The 14978-nt window shown below is 38.9% G+C and overlaps 1 protein-coding gene across 6 annotated transcripts in view; it reads left to right on the top strand.

Annotated features, from left to right (window-relative positions):
* Positions 1–14978, top strand: part of Esrp1 (epithelial splicing regulatory protein 1) — a 67611-nt gene that overhangs the window by 15125 nt on the left and 37508 nt on the right. For all 6 annotated transcript variants that reach the window (XM_042673175.1, XM_042673180.1, XM_042673178.1 and 3 more), the window contains exons 5-11: positions 6817–6915; positions 7045–7099; positions 8683–8793; positions 8908–9040; positions 9126–9168; positions 10899–11200; positions 12528–12746. In XM_042673175.1, the coding sequence (XP_042529109.1) occupies positions 6817–6915; positions 7045–7099; positions 8683–8793; positions 8908–9040; positions 9126–9168; positions 10899–11200; positions 12528–12746 (962 nt within the window). The remainder of the gene's footprint in view (positions 1–6816; positions 6916–7044; positions 7100–8682; positions 8794–8907; positions 9041–9125; positions 9169–10898; positions 11201–12527; positions 12747–14978) is intronic.

Raw genomic sequence — 14978 nt, 5'->3', positions numbered from 1 at the left:
CACTGAGCCACACCTCCACTTTGGTCTTTTTGAGTGCTAATTGGCAATGAAGAGTCTCATGGACTTTCTTGCCCCAGCTGGTATGATCCTCAGTCCTCAGCCTCCTCTAGTTATGATTACAGGCTTGAGCCACCAGTGCCTGAAATATTATTCAGTCTTAAAGAAATAAACTTCTACAAGAAAGACAAATGGAAAAATTGTAGTTAAGCTTCTTTGGAAAACATTAAAGGTAACTAAAAATATAAAAATCTATTGAACCATGATCCTATCTCAGATTTCAGCCTCCTGAGTAGGTAGGATTACAGGCATGAACTATTGGTACCCAGCTTCCATGTCTGTCTCTCTCTCTTTCTCTGTCAGTTATGGGGCTTAAATTTAGGGCCTGCGTGCTGTTGCTGAGTTCTTTTGCTCAAGGCTAGCACTCTACCACTTTGAGCCACAACTCTTCTTTTGGTTTTCTGGCGGTTCATTGTAGATAGAGATCTCAGCCTCTTGAGATCTCTATCTAGCAGCTAATATTACAGACATGAGCCACCGGCGCCGGTTTTGGTTTTCTTTTTCTTTTTCTTTTTTGGTCGGTTGTGGGGCTTGAACTCTGGGCTTGGGCGCTGTCCCTCAGCTCTTCAGCTCAAGGTGAGCGCTCTACCACTTGAGCCACAGCTCCACTTTTGGTTTTCTAGTGGTTTATTGGAGATAAGAGTCTGCCTGGGCTGGCTTTGAACCGTGATCCTCAGATCTTGGCCTCCTGAGTAGCTAGGATTACAGGCATGAGTCACTGGCATCCGGCCGTTTTTTTTTTTTTTTGGGGGGGGGGGGGTCCGGTCATGGGGCCTGAACTCTGGGCCTGGGCGCTGTCCCTCAGCTCTTCAGCTCAAGGCTAGCACTCTACCACTTGAGCCACAGCACCACTTCCGGCATTTTTCTCTTTGCTTACATGGTGCTGAGGAATCGAACCTAGGGCCTCAGGCATGCAAGGCTAGCGCTCTACCACTGAGCCACCTTCTCATCCCATTGGCGGTTTTCTTTTTAAAGGAAGAAATGATCTTAAGTTTCTTGGTGATACTTATAGTAGTTTCCTTAATTTGGTTATGGAATATTTATGGAAATGACATTCTTTTTCAAAAATATATGTTTTTTTTCTCCACTATAATTGGATGATATTACTTAAGGACATTTGTTCATCTACTTAGCAAGTCATTTCTTCTTAAAAGATAGTGTTTTTTTTTTTTAATTTAGATAATCCTGGTTTTCAAAGCATATAGTCATTAACCATTTTGCAGTAATGCAAAGGTAAATTTATGAATTTCTGTTTGATTGTTGGTCATTGCATCTTTGTGCTATTTGACATGATTGGTGAATTAAATTTCTCAGTACAGCTTTCTAGTAGCAGGATAAAAATAATTAACTCATCCAGGAGTTAGTAAGGATATGTGTACGCCACTTCCTGGTGAGCATAAAGGGTTCGGATTTGTTTGTACTTTCAAGTACTCTGACATAGTGGCATTGGCCTGTTTTTTCTCTTAGATAAAAAATAAAGGAAGTGGCACTGTGGCTCAAGCGGTAGAGCCCTCGCCTTGAGCTGAAGAGCGTAGGGACAGCACCCAGGCCCAGAGTTCAAGCTCCACAACTGACAAAAAAATAAAACTAAAGCTGGGTGCTGGTGGCTCATGCCCGTCCTCCTAGCTACTTGGGAGGTAAGATCTGATGATCATCATTCAAAGTGAGCCTGGGCAGAAAAGTCTATAAGACTGTTATCCCCAATTAATGACCAAAAAAGCCAGAAGTGGAGCTGTAGCTCAAGGGGTAGAATGCTAACCTCGAACACAAAATCTCAAGGACAGTGGCCGGCCCTGAGTTCAAAACCAGCAAAAAAATTGAAAATTTTTAAAAAAATGAAAATTAAAATACAGGGAATGGTCTTAATAGCATTTTAATTAAATGAGTTCTAGAGTCATAATTACCAGGGACAAATCAGTTATACTGTCAGCCTGCTTCCCCATATTGAAATGGGAAAGGTTGTTGTAAGGACTTGTGTTAGTAATCCTTCAGCCTGTGTGTGGTCCACCGACCCTCCTGGAGACTGGGATCTGGGGACTTCACTAGGTTATCGGCGGCTGTCAGTGACTTTGAAAAGGACTTCCTTGTTAATTTCAAACTTTGTTTAAACTGTTTTACACTTCGTCAGCCTCATGGGAGACTTCCGAGACGGTGTTCAAAGCATGTTAGTACAGTAAACTGCAATGTTAATGTGGCTTTTCTATTTGTAAAATAATGTGTGTGCTAGAGGCAAGGCTTAGAGAGAGAGTGGTTGTCTAGCAATCACCAAACCCTGATTTGTAACACCAGTTCTATTTCCCTTCCTCCTAAAATATGTGTGCATGCACGGGTGTATATGCATGTATATGTGTATGTACATACACACATAGTGAATTTGGCTCATTCTACCCTTAGGTATTTATGATTAATTGAACAGGGCCATTGTAATTCTGTGGAGGGAAGCATTGAAACTTCCTTGATACCTCTTCATATGAAAAGGATTTAGAATATCCTTAAGTGTACAGTTAAGCTGTGCTAGCAGTTGACCTTGTTAGCTAGAGGGGAAGGAGTTATCTTTGGTATCACATTGGCATGTTGTAAACCAAGTTGGCAAATACATTGGCTTGTGGTCCGTAATAAGTTAAGTGACTTGAAATACTGTATATTCTTTGCCATCCCTCAGAGTTAGGTTGATTTCATATGGTTTATTTTAATTATAAAAGAATATGTTTTGGTTTCAAAGAATATGTTTTGCTTTTTTTGAGCTTGACTACTGTAGGATGATTTTGTTTGTGATAGAACACTTGTTTCATTCTCATGAAGTCTCCTTGTTTCTAATTTATTTATCTCAAGTAAATATCTCTTTCAAGACAAGTTCCCATTATGATTTTCAGGCTGAGCTTGAACTTGCGATATTGGAGCCTTACCTGATGTGTAGCTGGGATTTACAGGCATGTGCTCCCATGCCCTAAATGTCATTTTTGTTGTTTATTTTGTTTTGTTTTCAGGGCTGAGTATCCAGTCTATAGCCTTGTGCATGTTAAGCCTCTCAAACTCTCAGATTGAAGGGGATCCCTAGTCTAAATGTATTTTTATGAAATAAAGTCTTTGATCTCGTTCGCTGGTTAACTTCTACTACTACATCTGATTTCTTCTAGGGTATATTTCACTCATCAAGTTTGTTTGAAATTTTGTTCACTCATTACAATAATACCTCCTACAGTCTTTCTTAGGTAAGGATTTTATTTTTTTCTTTTGGAAAGGTAGAACTGAGAAGTAGAGTTAAAACTAAGGTTTTAGATCCTTTGCCTAGCATTTTATTGCTGGTATAAAAGGTTTGTTGCCTTGCCTCCTGCTGGTACATTTTCATGGTGACATTCTTGATTGCTTCTTTCAAAGCTCAGTTTAAAGTAAAGCAGATTGGCTGTGTGTGAAACTCAGGGCCACAGATAGTGGTAAAGTGCATGTTAGATCTCTGGCATCAAAAACAAAGAGGAATTCACCATTACCAAAAAAACCAGACCCTGTTGAAAAAAAATTTTTTTTAACTTATACAACTCTTTTAAGAATAATCAAAGCCAGGAGCAGGTGGCTCACGCCTGTATTCCTAGCTACTCAGGAGGCTGAGATCTGAAGATCATGGTTAAAAGCCTAGACAGGAAAGTCTGTAAGACTTATCTCCAAATAACACCAGAAAACTGGAAGTGGTACTGTGGTTCAAGTGGTAGAGCACTCACCTTGAGCTGAAGAGCTCAAGGACAGCGCCCAGCCCCAGAATTCAAGCTCCATAACCAACTAAAAAATAAAAACAAACAAAAAAGAATAATTTATTGCTTTCTTCTTCCTTTTTACTTCATGTACTTGTATGGAACTCAGTACTTAGAGTACTGCATACTTGGAGTACTATGTTGCTTTTTCTTTGCAATGGTTTACAGGTTTGTTATTTTTTTGTTCATTACCATGGGCATTTAAGTAGGTCTGACAACCTCTATAGTTATGATATGCTGAAAATAAAAAAAGAAAACAGTAAAAGAGGATGTTACAAAGTTATTTTCTACAGGGTCCCTAACATGTAAGTGTAACCTTGAGGTAGAGTTTTGTGAGATGTACTTGTGAGAGTTTAAACTTGCTTGTTGAACAGCTACTACAATTTGTTATTTTATAGGTGTGATTCTCTTGGATACAAAGTAAAAGCAATGTGAACAAGATGCTACTTACGAGTGAAAACTAGGTGTCCTGAAACTAAATGTGTTCATTTTCTGTCAGTCAAGGAGGAACTTTTTCAATGTCTAAACAATATTAATGAACTTTGTAGATTCTCTGTGAATTATACCTGTAGCTAATGAAAGCATGGGTTAGTTCTTAGCCTGTTTCACCAAAGATGATGCTAAGGTAAACTTCCCCCTGTTGAGAGACACAGTCTTCACTTCTCTAATCTTTGTATAAATGTAGAGCTTTGCTCAGTGATGGCCTGAAATGTTTTTTCCCACCCTGCTGGGCTGTACCCTTCCTCAGTCCCTCCTGGCATTTCTCATTTGTAAAGCTGGCTGAGCCTGTTTGTGCTGTTGTAGCTGCCTCAAGGGCAGAATGAGTAAGTTGCATGACGAGCCATAAATTAGGAGGCCCAGACTCATCTTTCCTTCTCTCAAGATCAGGCGTGAAGCCAGTAATTCTAAATGTGACGATCCCTTGATAGGGATTGATACTAAAACAGTTCCACAGAACAACTTTTATTTTTTGTGTTCAGTTCAGGTAAAGATTATGTATTGAACAAGTGTGAGAAAGGACGAGTGTGTGTGTGTGTGTGTGTGTGTGTGTGTGTGTGTGTGTGTGTGTGTGTGTGTGTGTGTAAAAGGAGGCGGTTTGGGCACACAGGAGGTCTGGTGACTTTTCAAAGTTGTTAGCAGCTTAGAGTTGCTGATCCTCCCTGTGTGATGCGCAAAGGAAAACATGTTGGTACGTGTCATGTAGAACCCAGTTGGCCAAATGCCAAAACCATATTCTTAATTAAAAAGGAGTCTTTAGTAAAACGATTCTTTAGCTACAAATAAACTTCACAGATAGGAGACTTTACACTTTGGATCTCTGTTTTACTCACTTGGGTTTTATCTGTGCTTTAGAAAAGCCCTTCAGGAAGGAGTGACATTGTCCAAAAAGAAATATACTCTTCACTTCACTTATGTACCTTTAACCCCTCTGTACATCACCTTTCTAATAACCATAAAAAATCTTTTTTAAAAAGCACCTTAGTACTGCTCAAAACAAGTTTCTTAACCTTTGTGTAGGGAAATAATCAAATAAGAGTTTAATTGTAATTCAAGTTCCATTGCCTGCCAGCTGGGTGACTAAGTGAATTGGGGAACATTTTAAAATTCTGCTTTCTCCATCTTGCTTACTCTTACCTACTTGGGAAGCTATTGTAGAAATTGGAAGGAAGGCTTGGTGATTGATATGAAGTGGCATTTAATGAATGGATCTGTTTATGTCAATATGGTCTTAGAAGTTACTGTTGGCTGCATACAGATTAAATATCAGCACATAGGAAGTGTACTATGCAGAAGAAAAGTAATTTATTGGCAAGATTATATTTGATGGGCTCTTAAATCGATGGTGTAGCCTAGAGCAGTTAGGGAAGGCTTTGGTACTATGTGGCAGTTCTGGTGCAATATGAAAAGTAAGAAAGTTAGATATCTTTTACCATTTATGAGATTAGATGTATCTTAACTAGATGCCCTGTGATGAAGTTACTTGGTGAATGTTCTGGTATGATAACATTATTACAATCTGACCTCAAACTCATGATCCTCAGCCTTCCTAGTACTGAGATTACAGGTGTATACTATTATATTTCATTCTTAAATTGATATACATTATATTTCACTATAAAACTTATATGATACAAATGACTATAGTAGTGAAATGAAAGATGCAATGACTGCTAGTTTCATAAGGTAAATATTTTGATGGAGATACATACTTATTTTGGAGTGTAAATAATAAACACCTATTCTGGTTTTACCCTCAATTTCAATTTGAGCCATATGTTTCCCAGTGTATATATATTGACATGACCTTATTTTAGTTGGACATAGTGACACATGAATATATTTCCAGCACTTTAGAGAATGAGACTAGAGGTTTCCCAGATAACATAGGTTGTGTGTGTATATATGTATGTATGTATGTGCATATATATATGCACATGTGCAGGTATGTGTGACTACTGGGTCCTCGAATTGTTTCTAAAATTTACTCTTAAAGGACTAGCATTTGCTACATTGAAAGAACAGAGATATGAAAGTATTTTGGAAGGGAAGTTTGAGTAAAAGGTCATCAATAATGTAAAATATTCATTTTGGATATTAGGACAAAATTTGTCATTTAATGTCTTGTGGTCTTGAGTGTCATTACCTTTAAGTTACATAGTAATTGTCTTATTTATGCAGTAAAGATGGATACATTGAAAGATTCTTTGCTTTCTTGATAGTATGAAATGTAGAATTCTGACTGCATACACACATTCTCTGTGTGGGTTAATTGTTAGACCTGCCATTTGTTATTACCTAAATAGCCTTTTTAAAAAATCTTGTTGGCAAGCAGGACAGGACTGGACTGACTTGGGCATTTGATTGAAATGGGTAATCAGAGTCTTCATGGAGTACAGGTGAATTTGACTGACGAGAAGCAGCTCTGGACTCTTGGCTCTGTGTGAGCCAAATTTAGGGCTATCAGTACCCTTATTTTACCTTTCCAAAATGTTTCCTTAACTTAATTTCAAAGGTTTAAACTTTGAGAAGAATAGTTCAGTCTCCCGATATGGAGCCTCTCAAGTTGAAGATATGGGAAATATAATTTTAGCAATGATTTCAGAGCCTTATAGTGAGTATTACTATTGTAATAATTTAGTTCTGGTAACTGATCCCACTATTGACTATTATTTGAATTTCTTCCTACAACTTTACTCTCAAGTAGGTAAAATAATGACTTCTATGTTCTCCCCATTTTTAGATCACAGGTTTTCAGATCCAGAGAGAGTAAACTACAAATTTGAAAGTGGCACTTGGTAAGAAGTTGAATAGTATTCATTTGAGGGTTTGTTTTGTGTTTTGTCAGTCATGGGGCTTGAATTCAGGGCCTAGGCGCTGTCCCTGTCAAGGCTAGCACTTTACCACTTAGAGCTGTAGCTCTAAGTTTCTGGTGAGTAATTGGAGGTAAGAGTCTCACAGACTTTCCTGCCTGGGCTGGCTTTGAACTGAGATCCTCACATCTCAGCCTTCTGAGTAACTAAGATTATAAGCGTGAGTCACCGGTGCCTGGCTTCTTTTGAGTTAAAAAAAAATTGTTCTTGAGCTGGGATACAGCTTAGTGGCAAAAGTGCTTGCCTAGCAAGTGCAGCATCCTACATTAAGTCCCAAGTACTAACAAAAAAAATTGTGCTTACTCATTTTGCAACATTTAGCCCCTGTTGTATTTTAGTAACTTTACTAAATGTTTGTGCTGTGGTTTCTTTTGTTAGGTCAGCTATTACTTAAAGAAAGCCTGTATGTTGGCATTAAAAATGTGAAGTGTGGCCTCTTCAGTCATTCACAAGATACACTTTTGGATCTTGTGTTTATATTTGTGATTGTTATTTTAATCTCTTCAAGTCTACCCAATTGGAAAACTTCCAAGGAAAAAAATCATAGGTTTTAAAAGTTTATGGTTTTTGGTGAGATAAGTTAGGTATGTTCATCATATTCTTCATTTTCTTAAAAGTTTGATTGATAGATTGATAGATTATACTGAGATTTAGACTCAAAGCCTGGTACTTGCTTAGGTAAGTGCTCTGCAACTTGACCCACCACTCCTGTCATTAAACCAAAGGAAATAACCAGCAAAGAGTATGAAATGGTGATATCTCTGTTATATTTGTCAATCACTACAGTGTATGAAATTTATGAATAGAAAGTTGTCATAGCTTTGCCCATAGAGAGACTTTGAAGCCTATTCAGTTGTGGAGAAAGTAACTCATTAGAAACATGTAGGATTACTGAAAATATGAATATGAGGAAAGAACATCAAAAGGTATCAAAATGCATAATAGGTGATTTGCAAATGACTCATTAAGGTGTGAGGACTCTAAAGTGTTTCCATAAACACTCTGTGATGGCTCTCTGGTTTGAAAGGGAAACATCTTAATGGCAGACTTCTGACTTCATAGACACATTCCTGAAATGAGTTAATCACTAGTTCTGCTGCCAAATGGGATTTAACCCCTGTATACTGTATACTGAGAATAGATTTTAATCTGTCCTTTTTGGTTTTTGATCAGGCCATGAGGAGATTGGAAGATCTTTGCTTCCTATGAATTGATCCAGGGAGCTTTTGAGTTTATGGCAAACAAGTAGTTCTTTAGCTAATAGATGGTTTCCTGGGTGAATTGGCTGTATTGGACCTACATATGCAGCCAGATTTAGGTGACCTCACTAAAGAATACTTTCTACCCAAACAGTTTCCAAAGTTACAAAGGAAGTCAGTATTGCTAGTTTATCTGAACTCCAGATAAAAGAGACCTGAAATTAGACAAATTGCCTTGAAGGGGGTGGAGTAGTAAATGTCAGACTTACAAGCACTAATACTACAACCTCATATTTTGCTTATCCACAGCAGCAAGATGGAACTTATTGATGATAACACTGTAGTCAGGGCACGAGGTTTACCCTGGCAGTCTTCAGATCAAGATATTGCAAGATTCTTCAAAGGACTGAATATTGCCAAGTTGGTTTTCTTTGATTTGTGTTTTACTCTATTTTGAAGGAATTTAGGGTTTACTCTCATTTTTCTCCTCACTGTGTTGTTTTCTAGCAGCCATCTGTTTTATTTTTTTCAAAGGGGAGGTGCAGCACTTTGTCTAAATGCTCAGGGTCGAAGGAATGGAGAAGCTCTGGTTAGGTTTGTGAGTGAGGAGCACAGAGACCTAGCACTGCAGAGGCACAAACATCACATGGGGACCCGGTACATTGAGGTATGTCCTCATGCCGCCCGACACTTCACTTGTTGAATGGTGAAAGGCTTACAAAACCATGATTTCACGTCTCTTTTTCTCTTAGGTTTACAAAGCCACAGGTGAAGATTTTCTTAAAATTGCTGGTGGTAAGTGCCCTTTATAATACATGGCTTTAGCTAAAAAAAAAAAAAAAGAACTTAAAACCTTACATATATACTAAATAGATGTGCAACATTATGGATTTTTTAAAAATTTCCCAAGGAAACATGAAAACATTTTTTTTCTATTTAAGATAATAAGAAATCACTAATGGTATCAATGAGTTTAATGTACTGTAACATTTGCCCTAAGGCGTAAGCTAACTTTCTGTAGTTAAATAGCCATCAAAAATAAAGATGCACAAGGTGAAAGGTTCATATGCAGTCACTAATAAAAACCAGGCATTGGTGGCTAATACCTGTTATCTGAGCTATTCAGGAGGCTGAGATATGAAAATCCCAGTTCAAAGCCAGCCCTAGGAGGAAATTGTGTGAGACTTTTATCTTCAACTTAAACCACCAGAAAGCCAGAAGTGCGCTGTGGCTCACGTGGTAGAGTGCTAGTCTTGAGAATAGAGAGTTTTAGGGACAGAACCCAGGCCTTGAGTTCAAGCCCCAGGACTGGAAAAAATACACACACACACACACACACACATAATTTATTTGAAGTTTTTATTATTTTTGTATTTTATTAGCATATGCAAGTTATAGAAAATAATGATTTCATTGTATTTTCATATCTAATGTACTATGATCATAAACTCCTACTCCCAAAGTATGTAACTACACTGTGGTCTTTCCTTGAATGTGTAAACTTTTTAACAAAAAGGAAAATAACACACTCAAATTCCTAAATGTATCAACCTACTTCTTTCTTGTAGTTTATAAAGAAGGCAGTTTTATAGATGAGGAAACTAAGGCACAGAAACTAAACTTCACAAATGTCATAACCTAGCAAATAGAATTTAGGCTCAGGCCTTGTGGCCCAAGGGCCTGTGCTACTTGTTACTTTTGTTGTGGTTCTTGAGAATTGGATGCAAGGCTTTGTGCAAGCTCATCACACATGGTACTACTTAGCTCAACCCTACCCAGGACCTATGACTACTATGATGACTTCATACATCCCTGAGAAACATAGATAATTTTCCTTTCCAGTCCTGGGGTTTGAACTCAGGGCCTGGGCTCTATCCCTAAGCCCTCTGCTCAACGTTAGTTTTCTACCACTTGAGCCACAGTGCCACTTTCAGATTTTTCTGTTTATATGGTACTGAGGAATCGAATCCAGGCCTTCATGCATGCTAGGCAAGCACTCTACCACTGAACCATATTCCCTGCCTGAAATACAGATAATTTTTATACTATTTTATCTTGTCAGCTTCCTAAGTTAATGGGCATTTTATGAAAATGCTAGGGGAAGAGTTTCAAAATTTGAGGGAAAATAAAATTCTTACTCCTAAGCTAGTATAAGTTCAGTAGGAGTGTAGTTTGTTTGTTTGTTTTTGGTGGGTCGTGGGGCTTGAACTCTGGGCTTGGGCTCTGTCATTGTGCTCTTCAGCTCAGAGCGCTCTACCGCTTGAGCTACAGCACCACTTCCGGTTTTCTAGTAGTTTATTGGAGATAGGAGTCTCATGGCCTTCCTGCCCGGGCTGGCTTTGAACCTCGATCCTCAGATCTCAGCTTCCTGAGTAGCTAGAATTACAGGCGTGAGCCACCAGCGCCCGGCTGAGTGTAGTTATTTTTAATTCAAAACATTGCCTGGCATTTTATATTATATATTTGACAAAATTGTTGTCTTGACTATATTTCCCCCTGCTTTCGCTAATAATTGTTTTCCCTAGGAACATCCAATGAGGTTGCGCAGTTTCTCTCCAAGGAAAATCAAGTCATTGTCCGGATGAGAGGGCTCCCTTTCACAGCTACAGCTGAGGAAGTGGTGGCCTTCTTCGGTCAGCATTGCCCCATCACTGGAGGAAAGGAAGGCATCCTTTTTGTCACCTACCCAGATGGTAGGCCAACAGGCGATGCTTTTGTGCTCTTTGCCTGTGAGGAATATGCGCAGAATGCATTGAGGAAGCACAAGGACTTGTTGGGTAAAAGATACATTGAGCTCTTCAGGAGCACCGCAGCTGAAGTTCAGCAGGTTGGTTTTTAAGAGTAGATGGGAACCTTCACATCAATTTCATTTTAATTGTTTTAGATTAAGTTGTGGTATTTTGTTTACTTAATAAGTACTTCTTAAATGAAAATCACAATGTCATGGGAAAAAATAATGATGATGAGGTATTGGCACATGTAATGAGTGTTAACTTCTGTTCTTTACCATACATTATTCAGTCTAAAAACTTGGAGAATGTAGTAAGTATTGGTGCATGAAATAGTCTCATTCTGTGACCAAAAAGGAGCCTTACCTTGTTGCATGCACAGGAAATAGTTTGTGTGTATTCTTGTCTAATATTTGTAGGTCATACCTTGAAAGTTTGCTTGTGTTTAAAATTTTTCATCTTCAAATGAATGTCATTGAGGTACATATTTGATTTATACATTCTTGTATTATTGTGCATTGGGGTTGTTTGCTTTTCTTCTACAAAGAAAAGATATTCCTGCACAAGCATACTAGTAAAGCTTACCATCAATTTTTGATTGATTTTTTTTTTTTTTTTTTTTTTTGGTATTTGGCAGGTATTATAAAATGCTTAGTTGTTTCTTGTCATATAGAAAATCAGTTATTATCTATCTTTATGATTACTAACTTTTTAAAAGTTTGTGTCCGGGGCTGGGTAGAGTAGTCTAGCACTCTACCATTTGAGCCATAGCACCACGTCTGGCTTTTTCTGTTTATGTGGTACCGAGGAATCGAACCCAGGGCTTCATGCATGCTAGGCAAGCACTCTACCACTAAGCCACATAAGAGTTTCACGGATTTTCCTGCCTGGGCTGGCTTTGAACTGTGATCCTCAGATCTCAGCCTCCTGAGTAGCTAGCAAACAGCTGACTTTTTTAAGATACTTGTCATAATTGTTGTGCTTGTCCAGGTTGACACAACCTTAGATTCTGACATGTCTTCTTATACATTGGGCAGAAGTAGGTACCACAGTTTGTCAGCTGAATTGCCCAGATGTCTCCATCAGTACTTCTGAAACTTGAATGCACTTAACTCACTCAAGGACCCTGCTAAAAATTTCTAGAGTAGAGCAGAGACAGCATTTCTCTTGGTTTTTGTACTAGGGTTTCAGCTTCTGGCATTATACACATTAAGCATGTGCTCTCTGCACATATTAAGTGTGCACTCTGTATATATTAAGTTTGTATACATTTTTCTGTATGTGTTAAGCATAAGCTTTGTGTCACTGAGCTGCAACCAGCTTCTGGACTGCATTTCTAACCAGCTCTCAGGTGAATCCATTACTCGGCTGCAGACGGCATTAGAACAAGAAGACTAAATCGCTTGTGTTTTGCTTTGCATATAGGTGCTGAATCGATTCTCCTCTGCCCCTCTCATCCCACTTCCAACACCTCCCATTATTCCAGTACTACCTCAGCAATTTGTGCACCCTACCAACATTAGAGACTGTATACGCCTTCGAGGTCTTCCCTATGCGGCCACAATAGAGGACATCCTGGAGTTCCTGGGGGAGTTTTCTACAGATATACGTACCCATGGGGTTCACATGGTATTGAATCATCAGGTAAAAAAAGTTGGGTAGCTGACCTGCTTGTTTCCAGTGAAAAAATGCTTTCTTTTATTAAAAGAATCAATATTTGTTGAGGGAAAAAAAAACTATAATAGGGACTCATTTTTAGACCCCCCCCCCCCCCCCCCCCCCCCCCCCCGCACACACACACACACACATGGAGGGTTTCTCTACTTTTGTGGTTTCTCTACTTTTGTGGAGCTGGGAAGGTGGCTCAGTGGTTGAGCGCTTGCCTTGCATGCCTGAGGCCCTGGGTTCCATTCCCCAGCACCACATAAGCAAAAAGAAAAAAGCCGGAAGTGGCGCTATGGCTCAAGTGGTAGAGCGCTAGCCTTGAGCTAAAGAGCTGAGGGACAGCGCCCAGGCCCAGAGTTCAGGCCCCACGACCGGTCCCAAAACAAACAAATATACTTACTGTGTTTACCTTTAAAATATATGTAAGCCGGGCGCTGTGGCTCACGCCTGTAATCCTAGCTACTCAGGAGTCTGAGATCTGAGGATCGCGGTTCAAAGCCAGCCCGGGCAGGAGAGACCGTGAGACTCTATCTCCAATAAACCACCAGAAAATCAGAAGTGGCGCTGTAGCTCAAGTGGTAGAGCGCTCGCCTTGAGCTGAAGAGCTGAGGGACAGCGCCCAGGCCCAGAGTTCAAGCCCCACGACCGACAAAAAAAAAAAAAAAAAAAAAAAAAAAAAAAAAAAAATATATATATATATATATATATATATATGTATGTATGTATATGTATATACACATACACATGCATATAAGAAGTCTTTAGAGTATACTCCAGAAAAGGATACTATTACTATGATAATTCACATGGTAATTGAAATTCAGCTTTGATTTTTCTCATCACATAAATCTACTATTTATCAGTAGTCTCAGATAAGAACTAAATATAACAGCAGTGCATATAACACTTGTTGCAGCATCTCTGTTGTTTTCATGTCAGTGGTCACAGACAAATCTGTTTACAACATGAACATCCTGTGTGTTTTGTATCCACAGGTTCTTATATAATGACATTTCACAATTTTTTGTTAATATGTTAGACATCAAATTCTAGTCAATAAAATGTAAAATTGGGCTGAGAAGGTGGCTCAGTGGTAGAGCGCTTGCCATGCATGCATGAGGCCCTGGGTTCGATTCCTCAGCACCACATAAGCAAAAAGCTAGAAGTGGTGCTGTGGCTCAAAGTGGTAGAGTGCTAGCCTTGAGTTGAAGAGCTGAGGGACAGCGCCCAGGCTCAGAGTTCAGGCCCCACGACCGGACCAAAAATAAATAAATAAATAAATAAAATGTAAAATTATTGCTAATTTGTATCTATGCCCTCTATTAACAGTGTGTGGAGCTTACAGGCACACAGCTATATTAAGAAATGAATTGTTGGGAATGGGAATATGGCTTAGTGGTAGAGTGCTTGCCTAGGATGCATGAAGACCTGGGTTCAATTCCTCAGTACCACATAGCAGGAAAAGCCAGAAGTGGTACTGTCGCTCAAAGCGGTAGAGTGCTAGTCTTGAGTGAAAGAGCTCAGGGACAGTGCCCAAGCCCTGAGTTCAAGCCCCATAACTGGCAAGAAAAGAAAAGAAAGAAATGAATTGTTGAGTCCTCTGTCAATATCTGTTTGAATTCTTTCAGTGTGTCAATGTAAGCTATTTCTTCCTATGATGCAACTTATGGGTTAAAGGAAATTTAAAAATGTAGGCTGTCAGTGCTTTGTGCTAGCTTAAACAGGAAAAATATGAATACTCATAAGCCAAGCAGTTCTAATTGATAGAAGGTAAAATTGTATTGTTTTGGAAAACAAATTTTTGAGTATTATAAGTGGAATATGGTCTTATAATGGAAAAACTAAATTTTTTTCCTGTTATCTCCTACTTTTTCTTTCACTTGGAGGTCTGGTCACTTTTATAGGTATAATCTTGTCTCACTGGGAGGCACGTGCCATTTTGCACAAGGAATCGGAAACCTTCCTCAGCCCTTGCTTAGTTTCTACACCAGCACATACTCATTCTAACTCTTGCATTCATTTTAAGCTGCACACCTTCTTACCTCACACCTCTCTTAGCATGCTTCACTGGTTAAAGTCCTTTTGAATACATGTCTCCACAATCGAGCATCACCAGCGAACTACTTCTTTTTGAGTCATGTTTCTAATACATTAGAGGTCATTCCTCTTTGGTTAACAACAGTGGACAGATTCGCCTGTCATTTGACCATT

This window comes from Dipodomys spectabilis, unplaced genomic scaffold (assembly GCF_019054845.1).
Source record: "Dipodomys spectabilis isolate Male_0828 unplaced genomic scaffold, ASM1905484v1 ptg000783l, whole genome shotgun sequence".
NCBI classification, from domain to species: Eukaryota; Metazoa; Chordata; class Mammalia; order Rodentia; family Heteromyidae; genus Dipodomys; species Dipodomys spectabilis.
This window is presented reverse-complemented; position numbering and strand designations above follow the sequence as displayed.